The sequence below is a fragment of the Trichomycterus rosablanca genome, chromosome 20, assembly GCF_030014385.1.
Source record: "Trichomycterus rosablanca isolate fTriRos1 chromosome 20, fTriRos1.hap1, whole genome shotgun sequence".
NCBI classification, from domain to species: domain Eukaryota; kingdom Metazoa; phylum Chordata; class Actinopteri; order Siluriformes; family Trichomycteridae; genus Trichomycterus; species Trichomycterus rosablanca.
In genome coordinates, this window is record NC_086007.1 from 13,576,764 (window position 1) to 13,603,276 (window position 26,513).

Here is a 26,513-nt window from a genome sequence, read left to right on the forward strand (position 1 = left end):
CGTAGTGCTTTATGCTGAACTTGTTGACAGATGTACCCTATTAATACAACTCTTATAATTAGTGTTTGAAGTGGGAAAAAGTGCAGGTCCTTATTCACATGTTGGCATGTGTATCAGCCAGGATCAGCAAAACATTAAGAATTAGTGTTAATTAGACTAGCATTAACGTGATTTGTTGAAACAATGGGAACAGGTAAGCGTTGACTACTGCCTCATGGGTAGTGCAGTTTATATATGTAGTTTATATATGTTCCTTATAAATCACCCATAACCTGATAGGTACTTGAGTAAGTGAGTACTGTTTCACTTTGAGCACTGATAATTATGTTGATTTTTGGCACATAGTCAGTTGTATATGTAAGGGATTCTTTAATTAACATAATCTAAATCTAACATTTCGTTTGCTTCGACATTGTTTTGAAGAATCTATATCGACTTAAGCCAAAGTCTGGCTATGTGCATTCTCTCTTATCAGCGGGCATTTTTCTTTTTTTGTCTTAATTTATTTGTTCAACGTTTCAGCTTTTTTAGCTCAAGTCACCAATAAAAAAAAAAAAAAGGTAAGCATGAACACAGACTTCTACCTGTCTTTTTCAGGCTCTGCTTTAAACCATATCAAACCTGTAGCTCAAAATGACCAAGTCTTGCTGCCTTTTTAGGGGTCAGAGGCCAATGTCCAGATTATACTGTATATTGTGGCTTAGTATTAAAGAAAATAACTCAATCCTTTATAGCAGACAGGAACAGGTTGCCTGTTCTCCTGCATACGGTTGGATAGTCATGTAGGATGTGCAGGAGCAGTGACGCACCATCCGTTAACCTGCAGTGTGTGTGTTTGTGTGTGTGTGTTTGTGTGTGTGTGTGTGTGTGTGTGTGTGTGTGTGTGTGCAGGACTTTGGGCAGATGCATTCACACCTGTATGAACAATCACTTGGCAGAATAGTGGTGGAACTCACCAGGTGCTGAGTCTATTGTGTGCGTGTGCTGTTCTGGTTAGAGGGGTGTGAGGATTCCTTGTGTGTGTGTGTGTGTGTGTGTGTGTGTGTGTGTGTGTGTGTGTGTGTGTGTGTGTGTACACTCATGCCTACCTTATCTTCCACACACACACATATTGAGGGATCACTCTTTCACTCGTTTTAATTTTCTATATGAAAGAATGTCATTTGTCAATGTGAAAATTATATTGTATGTATATATGTATGAATTTCCAGTATTTTATTTGTATTATACTAGTTTGTTACTAGTACTCTTGATCAGGTTTAGCCAAAGTGCATATTAAAAAAAAAAAAAAACATCGTTGGCTTGTCTGAACGACTATTTGACTAAGACGTCTTGTGTATACCTGCCATGTTTACCTAACGCAATCTGTCCAGCTGCAATCTCAGTCAAATAGGAATTACTAACACGTTAAATTTAGTCTTATTTGTCGTTTGTCATATTACAGCTGCTAAAATATAATAAAAATAGCTTTTGGATTGTAGATACTTATAATCTTAAAAAGCTGTATTAAATGAGTGTGTAATATTGATATATACATGAGAAAATATGAATAGAAAAATATGAATTGGATTATTTGAAATTATTAAATTACTTTTTTCAGAACCCTTGCTATGGTCTGTAATACATAAATTAATATTGACTGAGCATTTAAATATGTTGCTATATTTCTTATATCGCTAATATTTAACTCATGTGCTAACAAAATGAACTGAGAAGTGATATCATGGCTTTAAAATTCATATTTAGCAATTTTATAAATTTAGCTTATAGCATATTTTATAAGAATGAGCACCCTTATGGCATAAATAGTTTTATGAGATATGTTTGCAATATATGCATGACTTCATATTTGACACACGTTGTGAACAAACATTTCATATCAAATAAAGAAGTCTGATATTATTGGAATAATTTACCTGACAGCTGACAGCATGTGTATGTTAGCTTTGTACTGTAGTTGATTTCCCTTTTACACTTGATAAATAATTTCTGGGTCAGTCCTCTCTGATTCGGTTCTGTACATTCTGGCTGATGACGTATTCATTTGTCTTAAGGCCAACTGGTGTTCAATCTACTACCACCTGTAAATACCACCTGCTCTGTAAAATTAACATGGCATATTTTGTATATGTACAGATTTATAGTGCTATTATGATTTTAATCAGTTAAAAGAATTAAATCAGTTAAGTTACCTTTGACCAAGTTTTCTGCTGACATTTCAAAGTACACAGAATTAAGCAAATGTCAGCACATTTTGTGAAATTAGGATTGAAACAAAAGAAAGGTTTTTTTTTTTTTTTACAGTTATTCTATTTAAAAAAAAAAGGTATTTAATGTTTTGCTGTGTGTGTATATATATATATATATATATATATATATATATATATATATATATATATATATATATATATATATAATTCCTAATTTGACGCCTTTAACACACTCTACAATATTGGGACGGACAATATAACACAGGGATTTAGATTCGGCCAGTATACGAAGGTTAGTTTGGTGATGTCCCGGCACAGTGAAGAGCTGTTATACTGTGTGATCGCTGTTGGTACAAAACAATCTCCTGTACCATTCCTTCTTAAGTGCTCAGCTGTCTTACTAGCAGGTCATGGAAGGGGTGTGATGAGTTGCTAGGTATAGTAAAATTTTAAAAGGACCTCCTTCCAATAACCAGCTCGAAACCTTAAAATAGATATTACATTTACCACATATTAAACTTAATATCTTAATATCTTACTTCCTGTCCAAAGATTTCTTTTAATGCTAACTGCTCAAGAAAATGTTTAGTTTTACTACATGTAAATTCTCTCTGCACATAGAACACACACCGCTCATGCTTTTTGGTTACTGCGTAATCATGCTATCTTACATAATGACACGTGCACCTGCTTTTTTTCCTACCTGCATCCTAAATCATATACAACCTACCAAATGTTACACAATGATGATATTTAAATACACACAGTTAGGACAGTAGTAGTACCGTAGTTATGTATTTGAGGTGAATCTATTCCTTTAAGCTCTAGCTTCACATGGAATTTATTTATATATTAGAAATTAACTTTGTTTTCAAGTGTATATTCTCACATTTTAATAAATATCTTTCCTATTTAGTAGAACTTAACTCGGACACAATACTTGCACTAAGCAGCACAGAAATAATACTGAATATCACCAGATTATTTTGGACGTACTTTACAGACTGTTTAGTGATGCTGTTCGGAGTCGTCTCGAGCCAAATTGTCATAACTATACAATACAAGTGTTTTTGTCTTTCTTTGATGTACATGTGAACGCTCTGTGCTGACTGGTATATCCCAGTGAATAATAATGGTTTTTCCATGTATGTGTGTATCTTTCCCATCATGAAGACCCTACCTCTTTGGGGCAGGATGTTTTTCCATTAAAACTCCATGGTGAGTTTTTCCGATTCATTCCCAGCATGCTTCACTTTGTAATTTCTTCAGTGAGTGACTGCATACATTCCGTTCATTTTTATATTTCAGCTTGATGTTCAGTTGTTCTAGCTGCTTGTGATCGCACTATTTCTTTCGCATTCTATCTTTCCCTCTCTGTGCTGCATATTATGTTGCGTGCTGCCGTTTTTAAATCTATTCTTTTCTTTTTTTTTTTTAAATAAAGCTCTTTTAAATTTTTTTCTTACATTAAAGTAAGTTTTAACTTTGAACGTATACAAACCAAATGAGCAGGTGCAGTTTATTAATATACAGGGAGTAGACAAAATATCAGAAGTAAACAAAATAAAAAACGTTTAACTTCAAAGAGACTAAATCACAACTGCAGACACAACAACTGTTTGTTCAACCTATAAGCACTTTGTTTTTAAGGACTCAAAGCCAAATAAGATACTAAACAATTTATAATAGCAGCCAATTAGAGCTTGCCGTTTTAGAAATGATGGATGTGAATATCAGACATGAACATTGACATCAGCTCAGAGAAACAGTGGTTGCATGTAAGAACTTAACAAGGCTATACTAACACTTTACTGGATAGTTTTTAAATGCCCCTCAAGTGAAAAAAAAAAAATTAATAAAATAATAATAAAAAAATACATAATTAAATTAGTACTTGTATGACCTTGTCCCAGCAAAAACTATCACGAGATTTACCTAGCTTGAATTTATGGCATACACTGATAAGCCATAACATTAAAACCACCTCCTTGTTTCTACACTCACTGTCCATTTTATCAGCTCCATTTACCATATAGGAGCACTTTGTAGTTCTACAATTACTGACTGTAGTCCATCTGTTTTTCTACATACTGTTTTAGCCTACTTTCACCCTGTTCAGGTGAAATGGTCAGGACCCCCACAAGTCCACCACTGAGTAGTTATTATTTGGGTGGTGGATCATTCTCAGCACTGCAGTGACACTGACATGGTGGTGGACTGCTGGAGTTTTTAAATACTGTGTCCACTCACTGTCCACTCTATTAGACACTCCTACCTAGTTGGTTCACCTTGTAGATGTAAAGTCAGAGACGATCGCTCATCTATTGCTGCCGTTTGAGTTGGTCATCTTCGAGACCTTCATCAGTGGTCACAGGACACTGCCCACGGGGCACTGTTGGCTGGATGTTTTTGGTTGGTGGACTATTCTCAGTCCAGCAGTGACAGTGAAGTGTTTAAAAACTCCATCAGTGCTGCTGTGTCTTATCCACTCATACCAGCACAACACACTAACGCACCACCACCATGTCAGTGTCACTGCGGTGCTGAGAATGATCCACCACCTAAATAATACCTGCTCTGTAGTGGTCCTGGGAGAGTCCTGACTATTAAAGAACAGCATGAAAGGCGGGTAACAAAGCATGCAGAGAAACAGATGGACTACAGTCAGTAAGTGTAGAACTAGAATATGGTAAGTGGAGCCGATCAGTGTTTACATTTACAGTACAACAAATTCTTTTTTTCTGCATATCCCAGCTTGTTTCGAAGATGCGGTCAAAGCGCAGGGTTAAGGGCCTTGCTCAAGGGCTTAACAGTGGCTGCATGGCAGAGCTGGGATTCAAACTCTCAACCTTTCAATTGATAGCCGAATGCTTTACCCACTAGGCTACCACTGTCCCCAATATCCGTAATATAGAGTGAGAAGCACAATACCCAGGCTTGTAAACTATGGAATAAATAAATAGCATCTACTGCATCAAGTTAACTCATATCAACAAGTATTTTCTACATTTGGATATAGTTGTGCTTGGGAGAAGCCAAAGGATGCCTTTAAGCCACAATGACTACTGCCAACTGTCGCATTGTAGTTGCAATAATTGCACTGCATAGTTGAATAACAGCCAATACATATTACACAGAAGCAGATGTATGTAACACTGGATTTGTTTTTCCATGATATCATAAGCACCTGCCATTAGCCCCTTAAACACCTTTTTTTTTTTTTGGTCATTGAAACTTAGTAGAAATACTGGGGCAGATTAAACTGGATCTAAACCTACTTCATTTCCTAAGAACTGGACGATTTCCTTCTTAAACTATTTTTCAACATCCCACCAGAAACAGTTCAAGACTTGCATTAGGTACTTCAAGAAGGATTAAGGCTCTTCTAAAGGCTTAGGGAATCCTAGTGCTTCAATCATAATATTAAAGGTTTTTGGTATTTTGTTCACTCCCTGTGTTTTCGATTGTTAAACTGGTTAAACTGGTCACTGAGAAATTACATTTTCCAACATCCTGTAATTCATTGCTGTTTGTTTTGGATCATCCCACTGTGGTGTTAATGCATTCAAGTTATCATGGACAAACTGTCTCTCTGTGTATGAAGTGTTAGTCCCACAAGCGTTGTGTTTCAGCAGCATTGCTAGACGTCACAGATCTTCACTTGTGCTGTGGTTTACTTCAGGCCATTTTCCAATAATTACTTATCCATTGCTTGCTTCATTTGTCTTGTTCAGACTGAAACAACCAACACATCATTCTTGTGTTCCAATTCATCCCGAATTGTGATTTTATGGTCTGCTGACTTGAAAGATGTGTGTGTGAAAGTGTGTATGTGTGACACTAAACTCCACACTGCTCGATCTGTGTTACTGAGGGAGAAACAGTCATCTAACTGTTTCTTCTTTTTATTTAAAGTTCTACCTTTAGGATATACAGTGGACCCTTGACTTACAAATTTAATTGGTTCTGAAGGGCTGTTCTTAAGTCAAAATGTTCGTTAGTTAAACCTATTTTTCCCATAAGAAATCATGTAAATAGAATTAATCTGTGCCAGACCTCCCAAACCCCCCCTTACCTAACCCTTCTAATGTCTTAAATGTCCTTTTTTGTTATAAATACAAGTGTACGTTCCCTTAAATCTGAAATTATAGAATAGACATTCCTGTAATAAACAATAATAAACAACAATACACAGTAGTACTGTACATAACACACACTACATTTCAGTACAGTACATGTGCTGTACCATACACCATAATACATAGTATCTACCAGAAACAACAATAACTCTTATATTTCTCTATTATTTCAATAGCGTTGTATTTTGTAGGTGTAATTTCACGAAAGAGTAACTTACTTCTTCTCTCTTACTCACTGTCCCCTCTGTCTGATACACAGTGACAGCTACTGGCAGGACTAATTATACAACTACAAAAAACTGCGCTTTCTCTGCACCTTCTCTGGGGACATTTTAATATAGAATTTTACAAAATATAAAGAAAACACCGGAAAAACCCCGTCCACTGTCCGAATGTTCGGACTGTATATGTTATATTATATATATACATAGAGAGAGAGACGGTCAAAGTGTAAAGCAGCTAAAAACACTACACGGGTAACTGAGTTTGAAAACTCCCAACCAATTCTGTGGACGCAGATGGGGGTGTGAAAATCATAGCTGGATGTTCTAGGTTCTGGTAGTCTGTGCTGTGTATTGTAGCTTCCATTTATTCTGTCATTCAATTTATGAGTGTAATTTACATAAATATATATTTTTATTTATACATTTTCTCCCCTTTTTCTCCCTTTTATTAGTGCATCCAAATGGTTAATTGCATCTTGCTTTCTCTCCACCAATGCCAATCCCTGCTCTGATTGAGGAGAACGAAGCTAACCCACACCCCCTCCGACACATAGGCAGCAGCCGTATGCATTTTGTCACCTACACTTTGACGAATGCAATGCGGATCAGCACTGTGTACGGAGAGACACACCCTGACAACACTTTTTCCCCATCTCTGTTCAGGCGCCATGAATCAGCCAGCAGAGGTCGTAATTGCATTAGTTATGAGAGAGTCCCTATCCGAACAGCAAGCCAATCGTTGTTCATGTGGCCGCTCAGCCCAGCCAGCAGGCAGAGCTGAGACTCGATACGATGTATACGGGATCCCAGCTCTGGTTCCAGTGTGTGTTTTTACCGCTGCATTACCTGAGTGGCTTATGGGTGTAATTTAATGACTGCTGTGAAATATGGCACTTTTCTTTAAAATCTGTAAAAGCTGAGGTCCAGGCAGCACATTTTCCCGTGAATTTAGTAGGGCCCTATCTATATATGATGAGCACTATAAAGGAGCAATTCATTGTGATCTTAAATATGAACAGGAGAATTTCTGCAAATTGAAGCGATTTAGAAATAAAAACAGCTTCATATGCAACATACAAAATTCCTTGTGAAATGAAGGGCAGTGCTGTTATATGCAAATTTATCATGTGCATATTACTTGAATAGGTTGAGTCAGACCAGAGTAAGTAGTAGCTGGCAAACAACTTCAATCGTTTTGATTCCAGTTCTGTTGCATATGGGATTAGTTGCGTGTCACTGTGTATAATAGAGCTGTCAGAGGTGTGAGAACGTTGCATGCGTACATGACTAAGCTGACACTTGATAATTACCTGTGGTTTAACTTCAAAAAGAAAGGCACGGAAGGCGTGTACATTACTGTTGACATTGACATACACTCTTACAAGCAAAATATTACATGCACGTCTTTATTTTAGTGGGCCGTGGGACAGTAATGAACCTGAGTTAATCCTGCTTTACAGCAGTTAGATGAATGCATTTAATACTTTTGTCAAAATAATTCTTCTATATTGGTGAATCTTATCAACCACACCTGCAGAAAGGCCAGCCAACACTGTGGGTGTGTTCGACAAATGCAGATAAATATCCCCCCCACACACACACACATCTGCTCATGCTGTTTCATTCTTTCTGGAATTATCTCTAATAAATGTGTGGATCACAGATAAACTAGATTTATAAGAGCAGCCTATTTTAACCGCCCCTCTTACAAGGAAATTTAGACCATTAAAGAATCCCATTTGTGATCATTTGAGTATAAAAGATGGAGGAGTTCTGTGAAATGAACTTTTAAGATGCTCGCATCCCTAGCTTATGTCTCTCATGTCCTGGGTATGGTACTTTCAACTTTGTGATTAAGTCCTCCTCTCCTTCTCAAGTCTTCATAATTAAATTTCCTCTGTTTTAATGTTTTATCATTTCAAAGGATGTCTAGATTTAGGATGAGAAACTGGGACGTCCTAAATGCCTTTATTCCTAACGAGCTACTCTAAATGTAAGTGGCTCTTAGAAATTTTTATTATGCTGCTTTTAAGTTTGTACTGAGATTAATTGGTACCCAGTCCAGAGTGTATTTCTGCCCTGTGCCTAGTATTTCAGGGTACTGAGCACAGCGACCCTCACCAAGAAGGGCAATTGAAGTTAGTAGATTAACAATTAACAATAAATTAACAGATTTAATTAGGAAGTGTTTAAAGTCAGCTTTATTGTATTAACTGTATTGTATTAATTTATTGTATTGTACTGACATGCTGTATTTGGTTTATATTGTGGCGTCAACGAGATGTAAAGAAACCTACTGCTCTTCTACTGTAGGAGAAAGCTCTTTTATTTAGGACCAGCTCTCATGTGAATCACAAGGGCATATGTTAGATCCCTCCCACTTAACTGAAGAACACACAGGTAGTTAAAGACGATACACTTTGGGGCTGCACGGTGGCTAAGTGGGTAGCACTGTCGCCTCACAGCAAGAAGGTCCTGGGTTTGATCCCCAGAAAGGGTGGTCCGGGTCCTTTCTGTGTGGAGTTTGCATGTTCTCCCCGTGTCTGCGTGGGTTTCCCCCGGGATCTTCGTTTTCCTCCCACAGTCCAAAAACATGCAAGTGAGGTGAATTAGAGATACAAAATTGTCCATGACTGTGTTCGATATAACCTTGTGAACTGATGAATCTCATGTAACAAGTAACTACCGTTTCTGTCATGGATGTAACCGAAGGGTGTAAAAACATGACATTAAAAATCCAAATAAACAAACAAACCTACTCAAATACTACCGAACCAGTGTTTTAGTCATGAGCATTCTGCATCATAGGATACCGCGCTCCCACGGCCGATTATGTAAGCAGGCGGGGCGTCCCGGGGGAACCCGAGATGGCTGCTTGCTTACCTCTCTAAGGTAAAATAAATTACTGAAGTGGTGTTAGGTTAAAGTACTGGATTTTTGATGAGGTCGCTGGTTCTCACTGGTTTAAACCCAACCACTGCTTGGCTCTTGAACAAAGCTCTCAACTTGAAATTGCTGTGATGGTATTCGGCTGCAGTTGATATCATTTGTAAATTGCAAATTGCTTAAGAAATCAAATCACTTTATTGTCACGTCACATTAACACAGGTGTGAAAGATGAGTGAAAATCTCAGGTGCATAGTCCCTCACAGTTGCAATACACATTAATTACAAAAAATATACACATTAACTTACACAAACTAGCACCATCTGTTCAATATATACAGGTATTGATTAAAGACTATTTATGTACAGATGTACAAAAATTATGAAATAGGAATGAGGAATATAAATATGTAAGATTTGGAATAATAATTATACATCCGAGATGTACAGGTATTGTACAAGATATGAATTATACATGGTATGTGTGCAGGTGTTGTGGATGTAGTTCAAGCGAGTAAAGCGCAGTAAAGTAAAGTGAAGAACAAATCCAGCAATGTTAAAGGCAACAATTCAGGCAAACTAAGTCAAATATGGCTGAGATCTGAGCTTTGAATCCAGCTGTGCGATTGGCCCGTAGGGCGTCTTCACAGGCATGGTTGTATGTGTCTGAAATATGGAAAAAAAGTAAATAAATAAAAGAATATAAATAAGAAAAGCAATCTTACTATTAACCTATACTTACAATTAATTAAGAGTTTAGTAAATGCAATTTTCCCTGCATATACAGGGTGTCCCAAAATGAACTGACATTTAATAAAACAAATTTTTTTTGTTTGAACATTAATAATGTTTTTGCTTTATTTGAAAGTAAAGACATGGAGGTTATGTATGAAACAAAACATCTGACAAATGACCGCCTCGACCGTGGCAGCACATGTTCACTCTTTTGATGAAATTTTCCATGACACATTTACATAATTGCTGAGAAATTTCAGCAATGTTGTGTCGAATTTCTTCTTTGAGGTCCTCAATGGATTGTGGTTTGTTGGTGTACACTTTATCCTTAAGATAACCTCAAAGAAAGAAGTCTAACGGCGTCAAGTCACATGATCTTGGCGGCCAATTCACATCACCATTTTTAAAATGAATTTTTACAATTTCTACGCGTTGTTCGATTGTGTACCTTTTCATGATTTAACCTCAACGTTTACTAATGACAGCAATTTAAAAATCTCTAACTCTGGTTTTGCCGTGAAAAAAATGTCAGCAAATTTAAAATATCAGTTCATTTTGGGACACCCTGTACAAGGCAGTCTCACGTGAAACAGTTGATATAATTAGTAAACTGCAAATTTTTTATAAAGAACAAATCCAGGAATGTTAAAGGAAACAATTCAGGCAAACTAAGCCAAATATTGCTGAGATCTGAGCTTTGAATCTTAGCTGTGTGATTGGCCGATTGGGCGTCTACGCAGGCATGGTTGGATGTGTCCTGAAATATGAGCAGCTAAAACAACAACAAAACTTCCTATACTTCCAGTTAATCAATGGTTTAGTAACTACAATCTTCCCTGCATATACAAGACAGTCTCTCATGATAGGTTTACAGTATTATAATGAAGAGATTTATCTGGGTTACTGTGACTTCATTGTAAATCAACTACTAACCAATTTAACACTTGATAGATTGACGTAATTGACATTTTCTTATTGTGTTTATACTATTAGTTTCTGCTTGTGAACTTAACTTCAGCACTTTGGCATCAACCATCAATTTTATAAGCTTAGAATGGGGAGTTGGCTGTTTTTGACAAAAATTCCCAGCTTATTATTTATTCAGCAGATATGAGAGCCAAAATAGTAGATCCAAATTATTCCAAAATAAATCATAGTAGATCGAAATAGATTCAAATTACATCAAAATAGTAATTTGGTTGATTGACAGACTACTTTTATTCAGGCTATTTACACTATCTACTGAGTTATTATATATATATATATAATTATACTGTATGTATAATTAAGTAATGTTGAGCTTCTTGACTTCAAATGCACCAATGCTACTGACATGTTAGTGTGAAATACACAGAACATACACCGATCAGCCATAACATTAAAACCACCTCCTTGTTTCTACACTCACTGTCCATTTTATCAGCTCCACTTACCATATATGAGCACTTTGTAGTTCTACAATTACTGACTGTAGTCCATCTGTTTCTCTGCATGCTTTGTTCGCCCCCTTTCATGCTGTTCTTCAATGATCAGGACTCTCCCAGGACCACCACAGAGCAGGTATTATTTGGATGGTGGATCATTTTCAGCTGCAGTGACACTGACATGGTGGTGGTGTGTTGGTGTGTGTTGTGCTGGTATGAGTGTATAAGACACAGCAGCGCTGATGGAGTTTTTAAACACCTCACTGTCAGTGCTGGACTGAGAATACTCCACCAACCAAAAATATCCAGCCAACAGCGCCCCGTTGGCAGCATCCTGTGACCACTGATGAAGGTCTAGAAGATGACCAACTCAAACAGCAGCAATAGATGAGCGATCGTCTCTGACTTTACATCTACAAGGTGGACCAACTAGGTAGGAGTGTCTAATAGAGTGGACAGTGAGTGGACACGGTATTTTAAAAACTCCATCAGTGCTGCTGTGTCTGATCCACTCATACCAGCACAACACACACTAACACACAACCACCATGTCATTGTCACTGCAGTGCTGAGAATGATCCACCACCACCTAAATAATACCTGCTCTGTGGTGGACCTGTGGGGGTCCTGACCATTGAAGAACAGCATGAAAGGGGGCTAACAAAGCATGCAGAGAAACAGATGGATTACAGTCAGTAATGGTATGGTAAGTGGAGCTGATAAAATGGACAGTGAGTGTAGAAACAAAGAGGGGGTTTTAATGTTATGGCTGATCGGTGTACTTCATATGTGTAAGATGATTTACATTAACCTGTTCGCCATCATGTTCAACACACAAAACCCAGCCGCGCAGCAGTACCATCTAAAGCCCGGACACACATTTTGCACCCATGCTGTACGTCTATCTGCAGAAGAAAAGTAATCTAGTAGTGTTAACATAATTTTGACTCACCCGGTAATTAAACTAAGCTTTACGTCATGTATCCATGTTATTGCCTAACCCTGCTCTGGAGTGGTTGATGCTACCTTTTTCATCTCTAATGCTGATCCATTCACATTTTACATGAATAGGAGTGAGGTTAGAAAGCCAAACCGTTACTGTTTAACCGCATTAGCTCATAGTTCAGTTAAACCTAGCCACGCTTCAGGCTGGTGGAACTCGCATTAGTGTCTGTTTCATCATCATCATCATCACAGGAGTGAGTGCTTTTTTCCAGTGGTATCGTGATTAGCTGGAACGCTGGAAACGAAGGGGAAAAGTCCTAGTTCCTGCCACAACCTTTGATGCTTTCTGGGCTGCTGTTTACCACTACTGTACGATAAGCGCATTGCGTACCACCATGTCCTGTGCCAGCAGTAAAACTGGTGAAGTTGACTGCTCGGATTAGCGTGACCCTACAGCCTTTTCTAGCTCTGCAGATACAAAAAGTTTTCTGAAGGCCGTGAAAACAAATGACGGCTGCTCCAGTCCCTCAGTGGCGCCTCGCCTAGTCCAGACCCTAATGCGCAGGGACTTTGATGGTGGACATTACAGATCGAATTATGTCCTTGAGGAAAAGCTATTAGCTCAAGTCAAGAGTCCTCATTTGTTAAATTAAAAGTAGAAATGACAAGCGAGGAGTCTTTTCAGTAAATTAGTAAGACAGAAAAAAAACCTCCCGTCTTTTTCTCTCAGGAGCAGTCCAGGCAGACTGGTGATGCATAGTAAGTACGGAAAGGAAAAATTAGACCTACTTGGCTTGTGTTATCTAACATCCGTCATTCTTTCTCCGGCAGCACGTTAAATGTTTATTTTTTAAATCTCATTGATATAGGGTTACTTTTTTGTAGCATACTTGTAGAATTTATTCTGAATAAGCCGTTTCTACAGTACATATGGAATTACTACAGCCTGTATTGTCTAACACGAGAGCTGACACTCCAACACTTTGAGGCTGCTTTTAAGTGAGAAAGAGGAAAAGACTGATTTAAAACACAGACATATCAATGCCAGTGGTTGTTTTACTTTTGGAACCAGAATATTATGAACCAAGCTGTGATCTGGTTGTGTTGGCAGTCATCTTTAACCAAAGCCTCTTCAAAGAGCGCTGGTGGAAACCTCAGCGGCAGGAAGGATCTTAGTTGTCCGGATTCAGGGACTGCAGCCAGACCTGTCTTTCAGCTTACCATGTCTTTTATTCATTCTCATCATTATCAGTGGTTTTACATTGAAAGCTTGTCATTTATACTCTAAACATACCCTCAGGAATAATGATATTTCCAGATTTTTGTACTGAATTTTTGTTTTTCAGTACTCGGAGTTCCTGCGATTTGTAGAAGCGAATCATAACCTGCAGTCAGAGCTGTTACTACTGGAAACAGCCAATTATAGCAATAAAAAAAAAAAAAATTTAAGAATCTTTTGAAGAGCTGATCAACTATTTACACATCCTCTATTTTAAATAATTCATTTTTGTTTTGGGTTGTAACCCTAAATCTGGACGGCACGGTGACTCAGTGGGTAGCACTGTCGCCTCACAGCAAGAAGGTCCTGGGTTCGTTCCCCAGGTGGGGCGGTCCGGGTCCTTTCTGTGTGGAGTTTGTATGTTCTCTCCCGTTTGCGTGGGTTTTCTCCGGGAGCTCCAGTTTCCTCCCACAGTCCAAAGACATTCAAGTGAGGATGATTGGAGAAACTAAATTGTCCATAACTGTGTTTGATATTAAACTTGTGAACTGATGAATATTGTGTAACCAGTAATTACCGTTTCTGTCATGAATGTAACCAAAGTGTGTAAAACATGACGTTAAAATCTTAATAAATTAATGAATTAATAACCCTAAATCTAGATTATTGAAGTACTGCAATCTTATTTTTTTTTTATTTATGTAGATTATTATTTTTATTATTTTAGTTATTGTCATCATTTTTATTTTATTCATGTATTTATTTATTTATTAATTTTTTCCCAGTTGGTCTTAAACAGGGGTAGGCAATTACATTTTGCAAGGGGCCACTTGAGAAATTGGGACTGTTGTGGAGGGCCGGACCAATAAGCTAAAATTAATTCTGCTCAATATTAATTTTATCTCTTTAAAAAGCAGTAAATTGCACAGTTTTGATAAGATGTTACTGTAGAGTAGATATTACAATCAGACGATGAAAATGAGAAGCAGGCAAAAAGGAAAAACATCAACATTATTTCACTATTTAATCAACTTTCATGACAACAGTTGTGAATATCACAATTTGTGATAACACAAAGTGGTATTGCTGGTTTGTTTTGTGGTCTTGAATCAGCTTCCATCATGCGTCATGTAAAAATGGTATGCAAGCGTTGTGGGATGCATCGAGATTTTGTTGTCCCTTCAACCAACTGCAGATGAGAAACTCATGTTTAAAAGTGATTCCACCTCCATGTAAAAAATAATTCTGTTTCCTCACAAAGTTCATGGAAGTACACAAAGTATAATTTGAACTATTTTAACCAAAATGTTAAAATATTCCAATTATTTATACTGAACTATTGCTTTGGGGTTCCTAACGTTGGAAAGTTTGGTTTGTGTTGACGTGATTGCATCACATAGTTGTGTGCAGAATCGGTAGCTGCACACTTCTACTACAAATCTCCTTTAAGGTAATAGTTGCCATTTACATTTTTAAATAGATTTATTTGGTCTGTGCCAAATTCTAATCGTATTATCTGCATACATATCTGCATGGCTCAGCAGAAATTGAGAATCCTCACATTTTTTATTCTCCAGTTTTGGTACATCTGTGTATATTGTAGTTTCAGATTTCTGTTCTTGGCTGACAGTAGTGAAACCCACTGTGGATTTCTGCTGTAGAAGACTGTTTTCTGAGACACATTGCTGTTTACCATGGTTATAATGAGTGGCCCCTTGTACTGTATGGTATACTATGGTATGGAATGTTTTTTTAGTGGTTGTTTTCATCGTGTAGTGATCTGTACTGCACATAATTTTGGTTAGCCTGTTTGACCAAAGCCCAAGCGTACCAAAGCTTATTTTATGGGTGGGCCGAAGAACAGTGCTGACTGTTCATTGGACAAACAGCCACTGAAGAGAGGGAATACCAACTGCAATGCTGACTGTTCATTGGACAAACAGCCACTGAAGAGAGGGAATACCAACTGCAATGGATTTGTTAATGCAGTGTCATGAGAATTAAAGAGCCCAACAACCGCAGTGGGGCAAACACAACATCACCATGTTGTTGCTACTGCTGTTGTTTATAGTTGCTGTGGCGTATTTGCTGTCAGCATCTGGTGGAGAATGGCTTCACAGCTTTACCTTCAGTGAACTCCAATAATACCTTTGATACGGTACCAATAGTTGGGTTTGGATTCGTGTCATATTGTACAGCAGGCATAATGCTAGGGGAAAGGGGCTTTACTGTAGCCTTCCTGTCTGCTTAAACCAGTCTGCCCATTCTCCTCTTACATTAGGCATGTGCAAGACTTGTTGATATAATCTGTAAATGCTTTCCACGAGCTTTTGGACTAAATGAGGCAGAGTAAAGCTAAATTGGTTAAAGTAACTTGGTTATGTATGTGTATGGAACTGTATGGTCACTTGCCAACCTTTTAAATGTTGGATTTTTCACTTCTCCATAACAAAGTAATATTAAAACAGTAACTTATTTTAAATTTGGTTTTGACTTATTATTGACTTATTTTTTAGTGACGCACAGTATCATTATTCTCAACCATGTTTATGTTCCAACATTTGCATTAATAGATATCCTTTATTTGTCATATATACATATACAGGTGTACAGTACAATGAAATTCTTTCTTCGCATATCCCAGCTTGTTTAGAAGCTGGGGTCAGAGCGCAGGGTCAGCCATTGTACGGCGCCCCTGGAGCAGACAGGGTTAAGGGTCTTGCTCAAAGACCCAACAGTGGCAACATAGCAGAGCCTGGATTTGAACCGCCAATCTTCCGGTTGATAGCCCAAAGCTCTACCCACTAGGCTACCACTGTCCCTACAGTTTATTTTAGACTACAGACAACCTTCAAGTCATTTAGAAACCTATATTTTTAAAGCTATTACATAAGGTAAATCCAAAGATGGACTCACAAACACAAGCCACCACCCAGGCAGAAATAACATCCAGTCACATCAGGATCAGCCAAACACGCCACACTTAATCTATTTAGTCCTTCATCTCCTCACTTCTCCAGCACTAATAAATACACAGCAGTACTGCGTGTCTTCCCTACAGTAGACCTCATCCCACGCATGGTGTTAGCTAAACAAAGGCGTCATCATCACTCCTCATTTGAAGAGTAATTTATGACTTGCTGACAGCTTTAAAGGAAGTGAAATAGTGAGAGTCCAGAACAGCAACAGGTCACTCAGCACCTATTAGTGTGTGCAGACCAGAACAGAAGAGTTCAACTACTGGACAATCAGTTCACATTCATTTTCAGACTCACCTCAATACAAAACATTGAATTGTGTAAGGTGTGTTTTTGCATTATTTCAGAGTATATTTATTTAACTAATCAACGTACAGGCTTTACTAAAATACAACCCCAAATCAGAAAAAGTTGGGACAGTATGGAAAATGCAAATAATAATAAAAAAACACATTTCTTATATTTACTTTGACTTTTATTTGATTGCAGACAGGATGAACCCGAGATATTTCATGTTTTGTCTGCTCAACTTCATTTCATTTATTAATATACCTTCATACCTGCATTTCAGGCCTGCAACACATTCCAAAAAAACCACTTTGTACTGTTGCCATTCCTTTTCACCACACTTAAAAGACATTTTGGCACCGAGGAGACCAAGTGATTTAGTGTTTCAGGTTTTATTTTGTCTCATTCTTCCTGCAAACACGTCTTAAGATGTGCAACAGTACAGGGTCGTCGTTGTCGCATTTTTCGTTTCAAAATTCTCCACACATTCTCAATTGGGGACAGATCAGGACTGCAGGCCGGCCAGTCCAGTACCCTCTTCTTCTCCAGCCATGCCTTTGTAATGTGTGCAGCATGTGGTTTTGCATTGTCTTGTTGAAAAATGCATGGACGTCCCTGGAAAAGATGATGTCTTGAAGGCAGCACATGTTGCTCAATGTACTTTTCTGCATTAATGCTGCCATCACAGAAATGTAAATTACCTTTGCCAAGGGTACTAATACAGACCCATACCATGACAGACCCAGGCTTTTGGACTTGTTGCTGATAACAGTCTGGATGGTCCTTTCTGTCTTTGGTCCAGAGCACACGGCATTTTTTTATTTTTTTCAAAAAAGACCTGGAATGCTGATTCATCTGATCACAATACACGTTTCCAGTGTGTGATGGTCCATCCTAGATGCCTCCGAGCCCAGAGAAGTCGACGCCTCTTCTGGACATGGTTAACATGAGGCTTCTTTTTTGCACAGTAAAGTTTTAAGTAGCATTTGTGCATGTAACTCTGTATTGTAGTGCTTGACAAAAGTTTGCCAAAGTAATCCCTCACCCATGTGGTTATATCAGCTATTGTTGAGTGGCGGTTCTTGATGCAGTGCCGTCTGAGGGATCAAAGATCACAAGCGTTCAGCTTAAGCTTGCACACTTGGCCTTTACGCACTGAAATTCCCCCCGATTCCTTGAATGGTTTAATGATATTATGCACTGTAGAGGGAGAAATATGCAAATCACTTCCAATCTTTCTTTGAGGTTCATTGTTTTTAAACATTTCAATCATTTTCTCACACATTTGTTGGTAAACTATAGATCCTCTGATCATCTTTGCTCATCAAAGACTCTTTGCTGGATGCTGCTTTTGTACCAAACCATATTTGGAATCACATAATTATTTAGTTTTTTCACCTCATTACTGCCCTAAATTGCCCCCATCCCAAATATTTTTGGAATGTGTTGCAGGCCTAAAATGCAAGAATGGAGGTATATTAACAAATGAAATGAAGTTGAGCAGATAAAACATGAAATATCTTGAGTTCAAACTGTCTGCAATCAAATAAACATCAAAGTAAATGTAAGGAACACTGCATTTTTATTTTATTTGCATTTTCCATACTGTCCTAATTTTTCTGATTTGGGATTTTCCATAAACACGGTTATAATCACTAAGTGTTCTGTGGTGGAAAGATTCAAAGTTGTTCAGACCTTGTTTCATTTAGAAATGATTGAAATTATCGAGGCCAGTGTGATCCTGGGAACTGTGGTGGAAAAACCTTCTGGGCAAGACTATCAACCCTCAATTGCTCAGAATGTATTCAATGATAATTGTAATTCGTTTTGGATAAAAGAGTCTGCTAAATGCTGAAAATGTGAATTAATGCGGTACTTCAGGAGTTGAAATGTTTGCTTGGAGGTTTACATATTTAAAAAAAAATGCTAAGGTCTAGAAGTGTGTAAATCGCAAGTATAATGTTGTCTGCCCAATGACTAACCATGTAAAGTGTGTGTGCGTGCTGAAGCTACATATTATAGGTGTAACTGACATGTAGACCTAAAACAGATCACTCTAAATTAGAAAGTATCATTTTACAGACTCGCTCAGAGGGCATCGTGGGATGTTTATTGTTTACAAGCCGAGTATTTAGTTTTGTTGATGTGAAATTTTCTTTGGTCATTCAGAACCCTTGAAAGACGTCATTCATGCGTGGGGAGCATCATCTTGATTCATGCATTTAAATTGATGCTCTTTATTTTTCAGTGATGTGGCTTTGAGTTTCCTTATTATTTGACTTTGAGCTTCAGATTTCAAACAGCAGGCTGCAGAAATCAGTCTGTGTATCCCTTTCAAAGACTTTCCTTTTTTCCGTCCCTTTCTTTTTCTGTTTATTACCCACCACAAATTCTGCTCTCTGTACTTCTGTCCATCATTCCTAATTCCCAGTGATGGAGAAAGTACCTAACAGCCATACTTGAGTAAAGGAAATACACTGATCAGCCATAACATTAAAACCACCTCCTTGTTTCTACACTCACTGTCTATTTTATCAGCTCCACTTACCATATATGAGCACTTTGTAGTTCTACAATTACTGACTGTAGTCCATCTATTTCTCTACATACCTTTTAGCCTGCTTTTACACTGTTCTTCAATGGTCAGGACCCCCACAAAGCAGATATTATTTAGGTGGTGGATGATCTCAGCACTGCAGTGACACTGACATGGTGGTGATGTGTTAGTGTGTGTTGTGCTGGTATGAGTGGATCAGACACAGCAGCACTGCTGGAGTTTTTAAATACCGTGTCCACTCACTGTCCACTCTGTTAGACACCCTACCTAGTTGGTCCACCTTGTAGATGCAAAGTCAGAGACGATCGCTCATCTATTGCTGCTGTTTGAGTTGGTCATCTTCTAGACCTTCATCAGTGGTCACAGGATATACAGTTGGCTGGATATATATTTAGTTAGTGGACTATTCTCAGTCCAGCAGTGACAGTGAGGTGTTTAAAAACTCCATCAGCATTGCTGTGTGTCTGTGTCTTATCCACTTATACCAGCACAACACACACTAACACACCACCACCATGTCATTGTCACTGCAGTGCTGAGAATGATCCACCACCCAAATAATACCTGCTCTGTAGTGGTCCTGTGGGGGTCCTGACCATTGAAGAACAGCATGAAAGGGTAAAAGTCTTTAAGTATCTGATATTAAATGTACTTAAGGATCATTATTACTTTGTTACATGACACCACTGCTAATTCCTGATTTTCTGTTTCTTATAGTAAAGCCAAGCCACCACCCCAGATCTCTCCCAGTAAGTCTGTAGGAGGGGAGTTCTGTGTGGCCGCTGTGTTTGCCTCCTCACGCTCCTGGTTCATCACCAACCCAAACATGAAGAGAGAGAAAGGTCAGAGCTGCACACATTCTGTGCATGATCAAGTCTAATACAGTGGTACCTTGTAACTCAACGTCCCCTAAAGTCAAAATCTTTGAAACTCTGCGCCATTCGTCGAGAAATTTGTACCCTTAAATTTAATGTTTCCTTTAAACTCAACATGTTTTTTTTTTTATGTATTTATTTCATTTCAAATTAACAATGAACAGTCGCTTTGTTCAGCGGTTGGCTTGAGCAGTGCGGTAATATGTTGTCAAAGTTCGCATATGAGACGAATCTACATTTGTGTGCTCCAATGTATCTGTGTTTAGCTGGATTTTCCTCACTGTTTCACTTTTAAACTTGTGTTACAGCTCGGAGTTCTGAGAAATTGTAAGAATCTTCTTTTTATTTCAGTGTGTTTATATTATATTTGTGTTATTTTCAGTGTATAAGGGTCAAGAACAACACCATTATTTTACATTAGCCTAAAATACATGCAGTTCAACGGGACCATGGAACACATTAACAGGTTTCCCGTACATCCTTATGGGAAAAAATACCTTTAAACTTAAAGCCTTTTAAAATTAACGCCAGTCCCAGAACCAATTGATGCTGAGTTTTAAGGTACCACTGTACAAAGATTTCTCTTGTTAAATCCATGCTATGTTAAATTTGTTAAAATAGAATTTTCACACTTTTGCTTGCAATATGATGTTATTGTCAAACAGTGAGGGATGCAAATGCTGGCAGTTTATTTCAAGTAACTGACCAGCTTATAGCATCACATTAATTCATAAAACAGGGCGGCACAGTGGCTCGGTAGGTAGCACTGTCACCTCACAGCAAGAAAGTCCTGGGTTCGATTACCAGGTGGAGTAGTCGGGGGTCCTTTCTGTGTGGAGGTTGCATGTTCTGTGTGGTCTGTGGGAGTTTCCTCCGGGAGCTCCGGTTTCCTCCCACAGTCCAAAGACATGCAGGCGGGTTAACTGGAGATACAACGTTGTCCATGAGTGTGTTTCACATTGATGATTTGAACTGATGAATCTTGTGTATCCAGTAACTACCTGTCCTGTCACGAGTGTAACCAAAGTGTGTAAAACATGACGTTAACATGACGTCCCAATAAAATAAAATAAATACATCTATAAAACAAATCATCTAGTTTCATATAAACACATATTTATGCCTCATTGATAAAATAAATCAAAGGAAAGTAGCAAAAGTGGCAGAAAAGCAGAACAGTAAAGAACAGAAAAATTATATTTATTATTTTTATGCCTAATAGTTCAGTTGTTTGAGATTTGAATAGTATTAATAGTAATTATTAATACTAATGCTTATTTTAACACAGTTCAGTCATAGCCAATTGGAACTTATCTCTCCCTCGTCCTGTGCCCCCTCCGTCACACACGCACAGCCGGCAATCACTTCTCACAGAGCTCAGTATTATGTGCGCAGAACCACATATTGCCATTCATTTCAGCCATTGTCCCTATTCCTACTGACACACAGCTGATCGCTAATGTGTCTGTGTAAGTGCCCGGCCAGCTGATATCAGAGCTAAGATTCGATACAGTTCTTTAATATGGACAAATATGAAGCGGCTGGCTTAAGGGTGTATTCACACGAGAAGCCTCAGTCTGCATTTGTGTGGAATAACTGTCAGATTCACTCTGAAAGTGTCCACATGTATCTGTGTTTAACTGAATTTTTCGTACTGTTTCACTTTTAAACTTGTGTTATAGCTCGAGGTGCTGAGAAATTGTGAGAATCAGCTTTTCCGAGAGTGGTTTAATGTATTAAAAGAACAACACAGGAACACTAAACCTCCCTTAATTATTACTGGTCATAAGTTCTCTCCATGAATGAAATTCCTCGCTCGTTGTTGTAATACTGTAAGCTACATTAAGCTTTATTTTCCACGTTAAGCTTTGTTCACATTAAGCATTGTTTGTACTTCTTGAGTCACTTTTACTGCGTCATATCAAACAGTTCATCTCATTGGAGGTGCTTTAAAAAGGTCCGTGGCAAACTGGGTCAGAGTTCAGTCATGTGAATCAGAAGCTTACATCTGGACAGATAGTCCCTTAGTACATCTTAGAAGCTTAAGCTCCCCCCCCCCCAACCACCGCAAGAGACCACTGTTCCATGTACTTCTTAATCTTAATCTTAATCCGTGAAGTCAGACTGATCATTTAAATCATGATGCAGGCACTCTGATACTTTGCAGATCAGAAGTAACCCCTTATTTTGTGTTTGGAGGATTAGATGCATTATAATCCAAATCTAAAAATAACGTACTTACATTTTGTTCTACATAGATTCATCCCGCCAGGCTGTCGTTGACTCGCTTTACATTGCGAGCTGCTATGGTAATCTGGTGGAGCACGTGCTAGAGCCTCGGCCGATCAGCACGGCGCAGAAGATAGGCGATGACACACCACTGGAGCTGAACACCTGTCCCCGGGCCTGCTGGACTCTAGCCAGGTACGTCGTCATTCATCTTCTGAAACCATGACATTGTGCTGCGTGCAACTGTGACACGTTTTCCTTCGGACATAGATTATTTATTCAACGACGTCAAGTATGATCGGGTTTTGACTCCGTCCCCTAGGTTCAGACACAAAGCATTAACCCATGACTTACTTTGGTAAATGAAAATGGACAGAAAGTCTTAGCTTTGATCACTTTGATCAGCTCATGAGTGTAAAGTGATAGCATCTATTGCAACGTATGTTTGGCTCAATCCACATGAGACAGAAGAAATGCAGAGGCTGCCAGGCCTGAGGGAATCGAGTCCATTATTGCTCAGCAGGAGAGCTCTGCATACATCTGGTTTTTTGATACGCGCTTCCTAAATTGATTTCTGTGTTTGTTTTGAGTAGAACGCCACAGTGGAACGAGCTACAACCTCCTTTCGCCAGCAGCCACCCCTTGGTGCAGGCCTCTGACTTGGTGCAGTACTATCAGTACCTGCTGGCTGGCTGTAAGTACTAGTGTGTATATTTTGCACTATTTTATTGTTATTTTTTCTGCTTCTTCTTCTTTTTATTTATTTTGTTTCCTAAAACTGTAATTAATCTTTGGCAAAGACTAATGTCCTTATTTGCCATGCCACTAAAGCTACCTCTGAGTGTTTGAGCATAAAACTTAAGCAAAGGTTAGCTTTTAAATAATGCTATTTCTAACAAGGCATTTATATAGAGTGACCACATGTCCTCTGTGTTTGGACCTAATAAATGCGTCCGGCCAGGATTTTCAGATTCGCCTTTTTGTAGTCTATCCTTTGCGTGTTGTTACACTGATTACAAGGGTGGCGCAGTGGCTAAGTGGGTAGCACTGTCGCCTCAATGCAAGAAGGTCCTGGGTTTGATCCTCGAATGGGGCGGTCCAGGTCCTTTCTGTGTGGAGTTTGCATGTTCTCCCCGTGTCCACCTGGGTTTCCTCCAGGTGCTCCGGTGAGGTGAACTGGAGACACTAAATTGTCCATGACTGTGTTCGATGTAACCTTGTGAACTGATGAACCTTGTGTAATGAGTAACTACCGTTCCTGTCCTGAATGTAACCAAAGTGTAAAACATGACGTTAAAATCCTAATAAACAAATAAACAAACAACACTGATTACACCTTTCTTTTTAGGTCCCGTCTTTTTACACTTCTCTCAAGAAATGCCCAAGTGCAAATTTACAGACAAATTACAGAAAAAAATCAGTGTATTTGTCTCGGCTGGGACCCTTGGGAAGCAGAACGCATGACCCGCAAAGCTAGCATGTACATGTCAGTGTTAAATAGAGGTGCCAGTTCAGTGAAACACAAAGAGATCAGGTAAAACAGTAGATGCTGTTACTGCTGCAGAGGGAGTTTTGGTGCATTTTGCACCACGAAGCATCACAGCAGTTATATGATGCTAAAAGTCTTTCTCTAATTCTGAAACAGCGTAAAAATTTCCAAACACACATACTAAGATAGAAATTATTGTCAACACCGTGATAGCGCCACATTCTAGCGAAATAGCTCTACTGATGGACTATTTTATTTGTTGTTGTTATTGTCAGAGGTGGAAAGTAACGAATTACATTTACTCGCGTTACTGTACTTGAGTAGTTTTTTGTGTACTTGTACTTTTTAAAGTAGATTTTACAACCAGGATATTTTACTTTTACTTAAGTATGTTTTGTATTGTATTTTAAATAACATCCGTTACTGAGTAAAAAAAAAACGCTAAAAAATCGTGTCTGGGAAAGTGCTGCAGTGAATTCTGCGATGGTAAATAAACTGGTGCTAAAATAATGGAGCTGTAATCTAGGTATAGAGTAGAGAGGGAAAGGTAAATTTTAAAAGTTTAACAAGTTTGATGTTTTATTATTTGACAACATAGTCTGATGTCAAAGAATGGCAAAGTTTTGTTTTACATCTTGAAGGTTTTCTTTGGGTCATTTAGTGAAAGTCACAACACTTGTAACCTTGACTTGTTTTGAGTTATGAGATTTGCAGTATGATGTTGTTTGGTATTTGTTAGTGTTGAAAAGAAGGCTGGTCTATAGAATCCACAATTAATGCCAACTTCAGTGGTTATACAGTTTGAAAAAGTTTTATGGGATGGTCTGTACTAAAATGACACATTACACATCCCTAAATGTTTTAAATGTTGTATTAAAAAACGGATAGTTCCGGTCCTAAAATCTGATTGGCTGAGCCGCGTTCGAAGCCGTTGTAAAATCCCAGATAAACGCACACCTATGACCACCTCACATCATTCCATATTAATACGCCACTGAAAAGAAAAAGTGAATGTTATGTTTGCCCTCATGTTGCCTAGCAACACTTTTAACGAACTACCTGGGGTCGCGGAAGATTTATAAATTGAACGTTGAATGGAAAGGAATAAGATTATCTGACCATAAAGGCATTAGTAAGTTGCCTTGTTGAAGAGTAGCTGTTGATGTATTTGAAGTTCATATTATTTATTATTTATTATTGATTATTTATTAGGATTTTAACATCATGTTTTACACTTTGGTTACATTCATGACAGAAACGGTAGTTACTCATTACACAAGGTTCATCAGTTCACAAGTTTAATGTCAAACACAGTCATGGATAATTTAGTGTCTCCAATTTACCTGACTGCATGTTTCTGGACTGTGGGAGGAAAACCGGAGCTCACAGAGAGAACATGCAAACTCTACACAGAAAGGACCCGGACCGCCCCACCTGGGGATCTAACCTAGGACCTTCTTGCTATTGAAGTTCAATAACATAGTTGCGTGGTTATTAATGCATTTGTCAAATATTTCACCTCTACCCTATACACATTGCCGTGGTGCCACCAATTACATTAAATTACCCAACCCCCACCCTTCTGAACCCAACCTTGTACCCAGCACAGGTGTCCGTCTGCACCATGTTGGCATCTTGAAAACCGAAATATGATCACCCTAATTTATATTAAAAATTACTCTTGCCACATGTCTTGTTGTACACTTTATCGGTTTTGTGCATTGAGATGTTAAAGTACTACTTTGCTAAAAAACAAAGCAAATATACTATATAGCTGTGTGGGGGCAGCATCTCAAGTCAGGTCTTTATCACCGTTATCATCTGTAATTTTTCTCTCCTAGACTCATTGTGTCACTAGATTAACTCAGCATTTAAATAAAGCCCATTTGTGTGGCTTTTAAACCCGTGTAATTCAATAACAAGTAGAAAAAGAGCCGAAGCTCATCTGTGAGCCAAGTGGAGGCAACTCCAGGGCAGAATGCTCACTGATGGCCCTGTTTCTAATACATCTTAATAAATAAATGGGCATTGTAGCATTAGCTCAGAATGGTAAACATAAATCAGCAATTAGTTCTCCCAACCCTGCAGCCTTTGCTTTACATTTGTTCTGTCCCACAGAATCCGAGCTGCCTGACGGGTAGAATATTTCCTACAATAGCCTCGCATGTGTCCGAGTAATGAAGTAGGCTTGTGTGAGCCATCATGGCAGTGACTTTCTATGAATGTTTTATTCATCATACTAAGTAACAAACAACTTCTATTTTACATCTCCCTCGAATTTAATACAGCTCTCTTCATTACAGTTTGAAGAACAA

The 26,513-nt window shown here is 38.3% G+C and overlaps 1 protein-coding gene across 9 annotated transcripts in view; it reads left to right on the forward strand.

The window, feature by feature from the left end:
- bcas3 (BCAS3 microtubule associated cell migration factor) overlaps window positions 1-26,513 on the forward strand; it is a 409,318-nt gene that overhangs the window by 141,506 nt on the left and 241,299 nt on the right. For all 9 annotated transcript variants that reach the window (XM_063016958.1, XM_063016965.1, XM_063016960.1 and 6 more), the window contains exons 17-19: window positions 20,323-20,447; window positions 22,739-22,904; window positions 23,303-23,403. In XM_063016958.1, coding sequence (XP_062873028.1) covers window positions 20,323-20,447; window positions 22,739-22,904; window positions 23,303-23,403 — 392 coding nt within the window. The remainder of the gene's footprint in view (window positions 1-20,322; window positions 20,448-22,738; window positions 22,905-23,302; window positions 23,404-26,513) is intronic.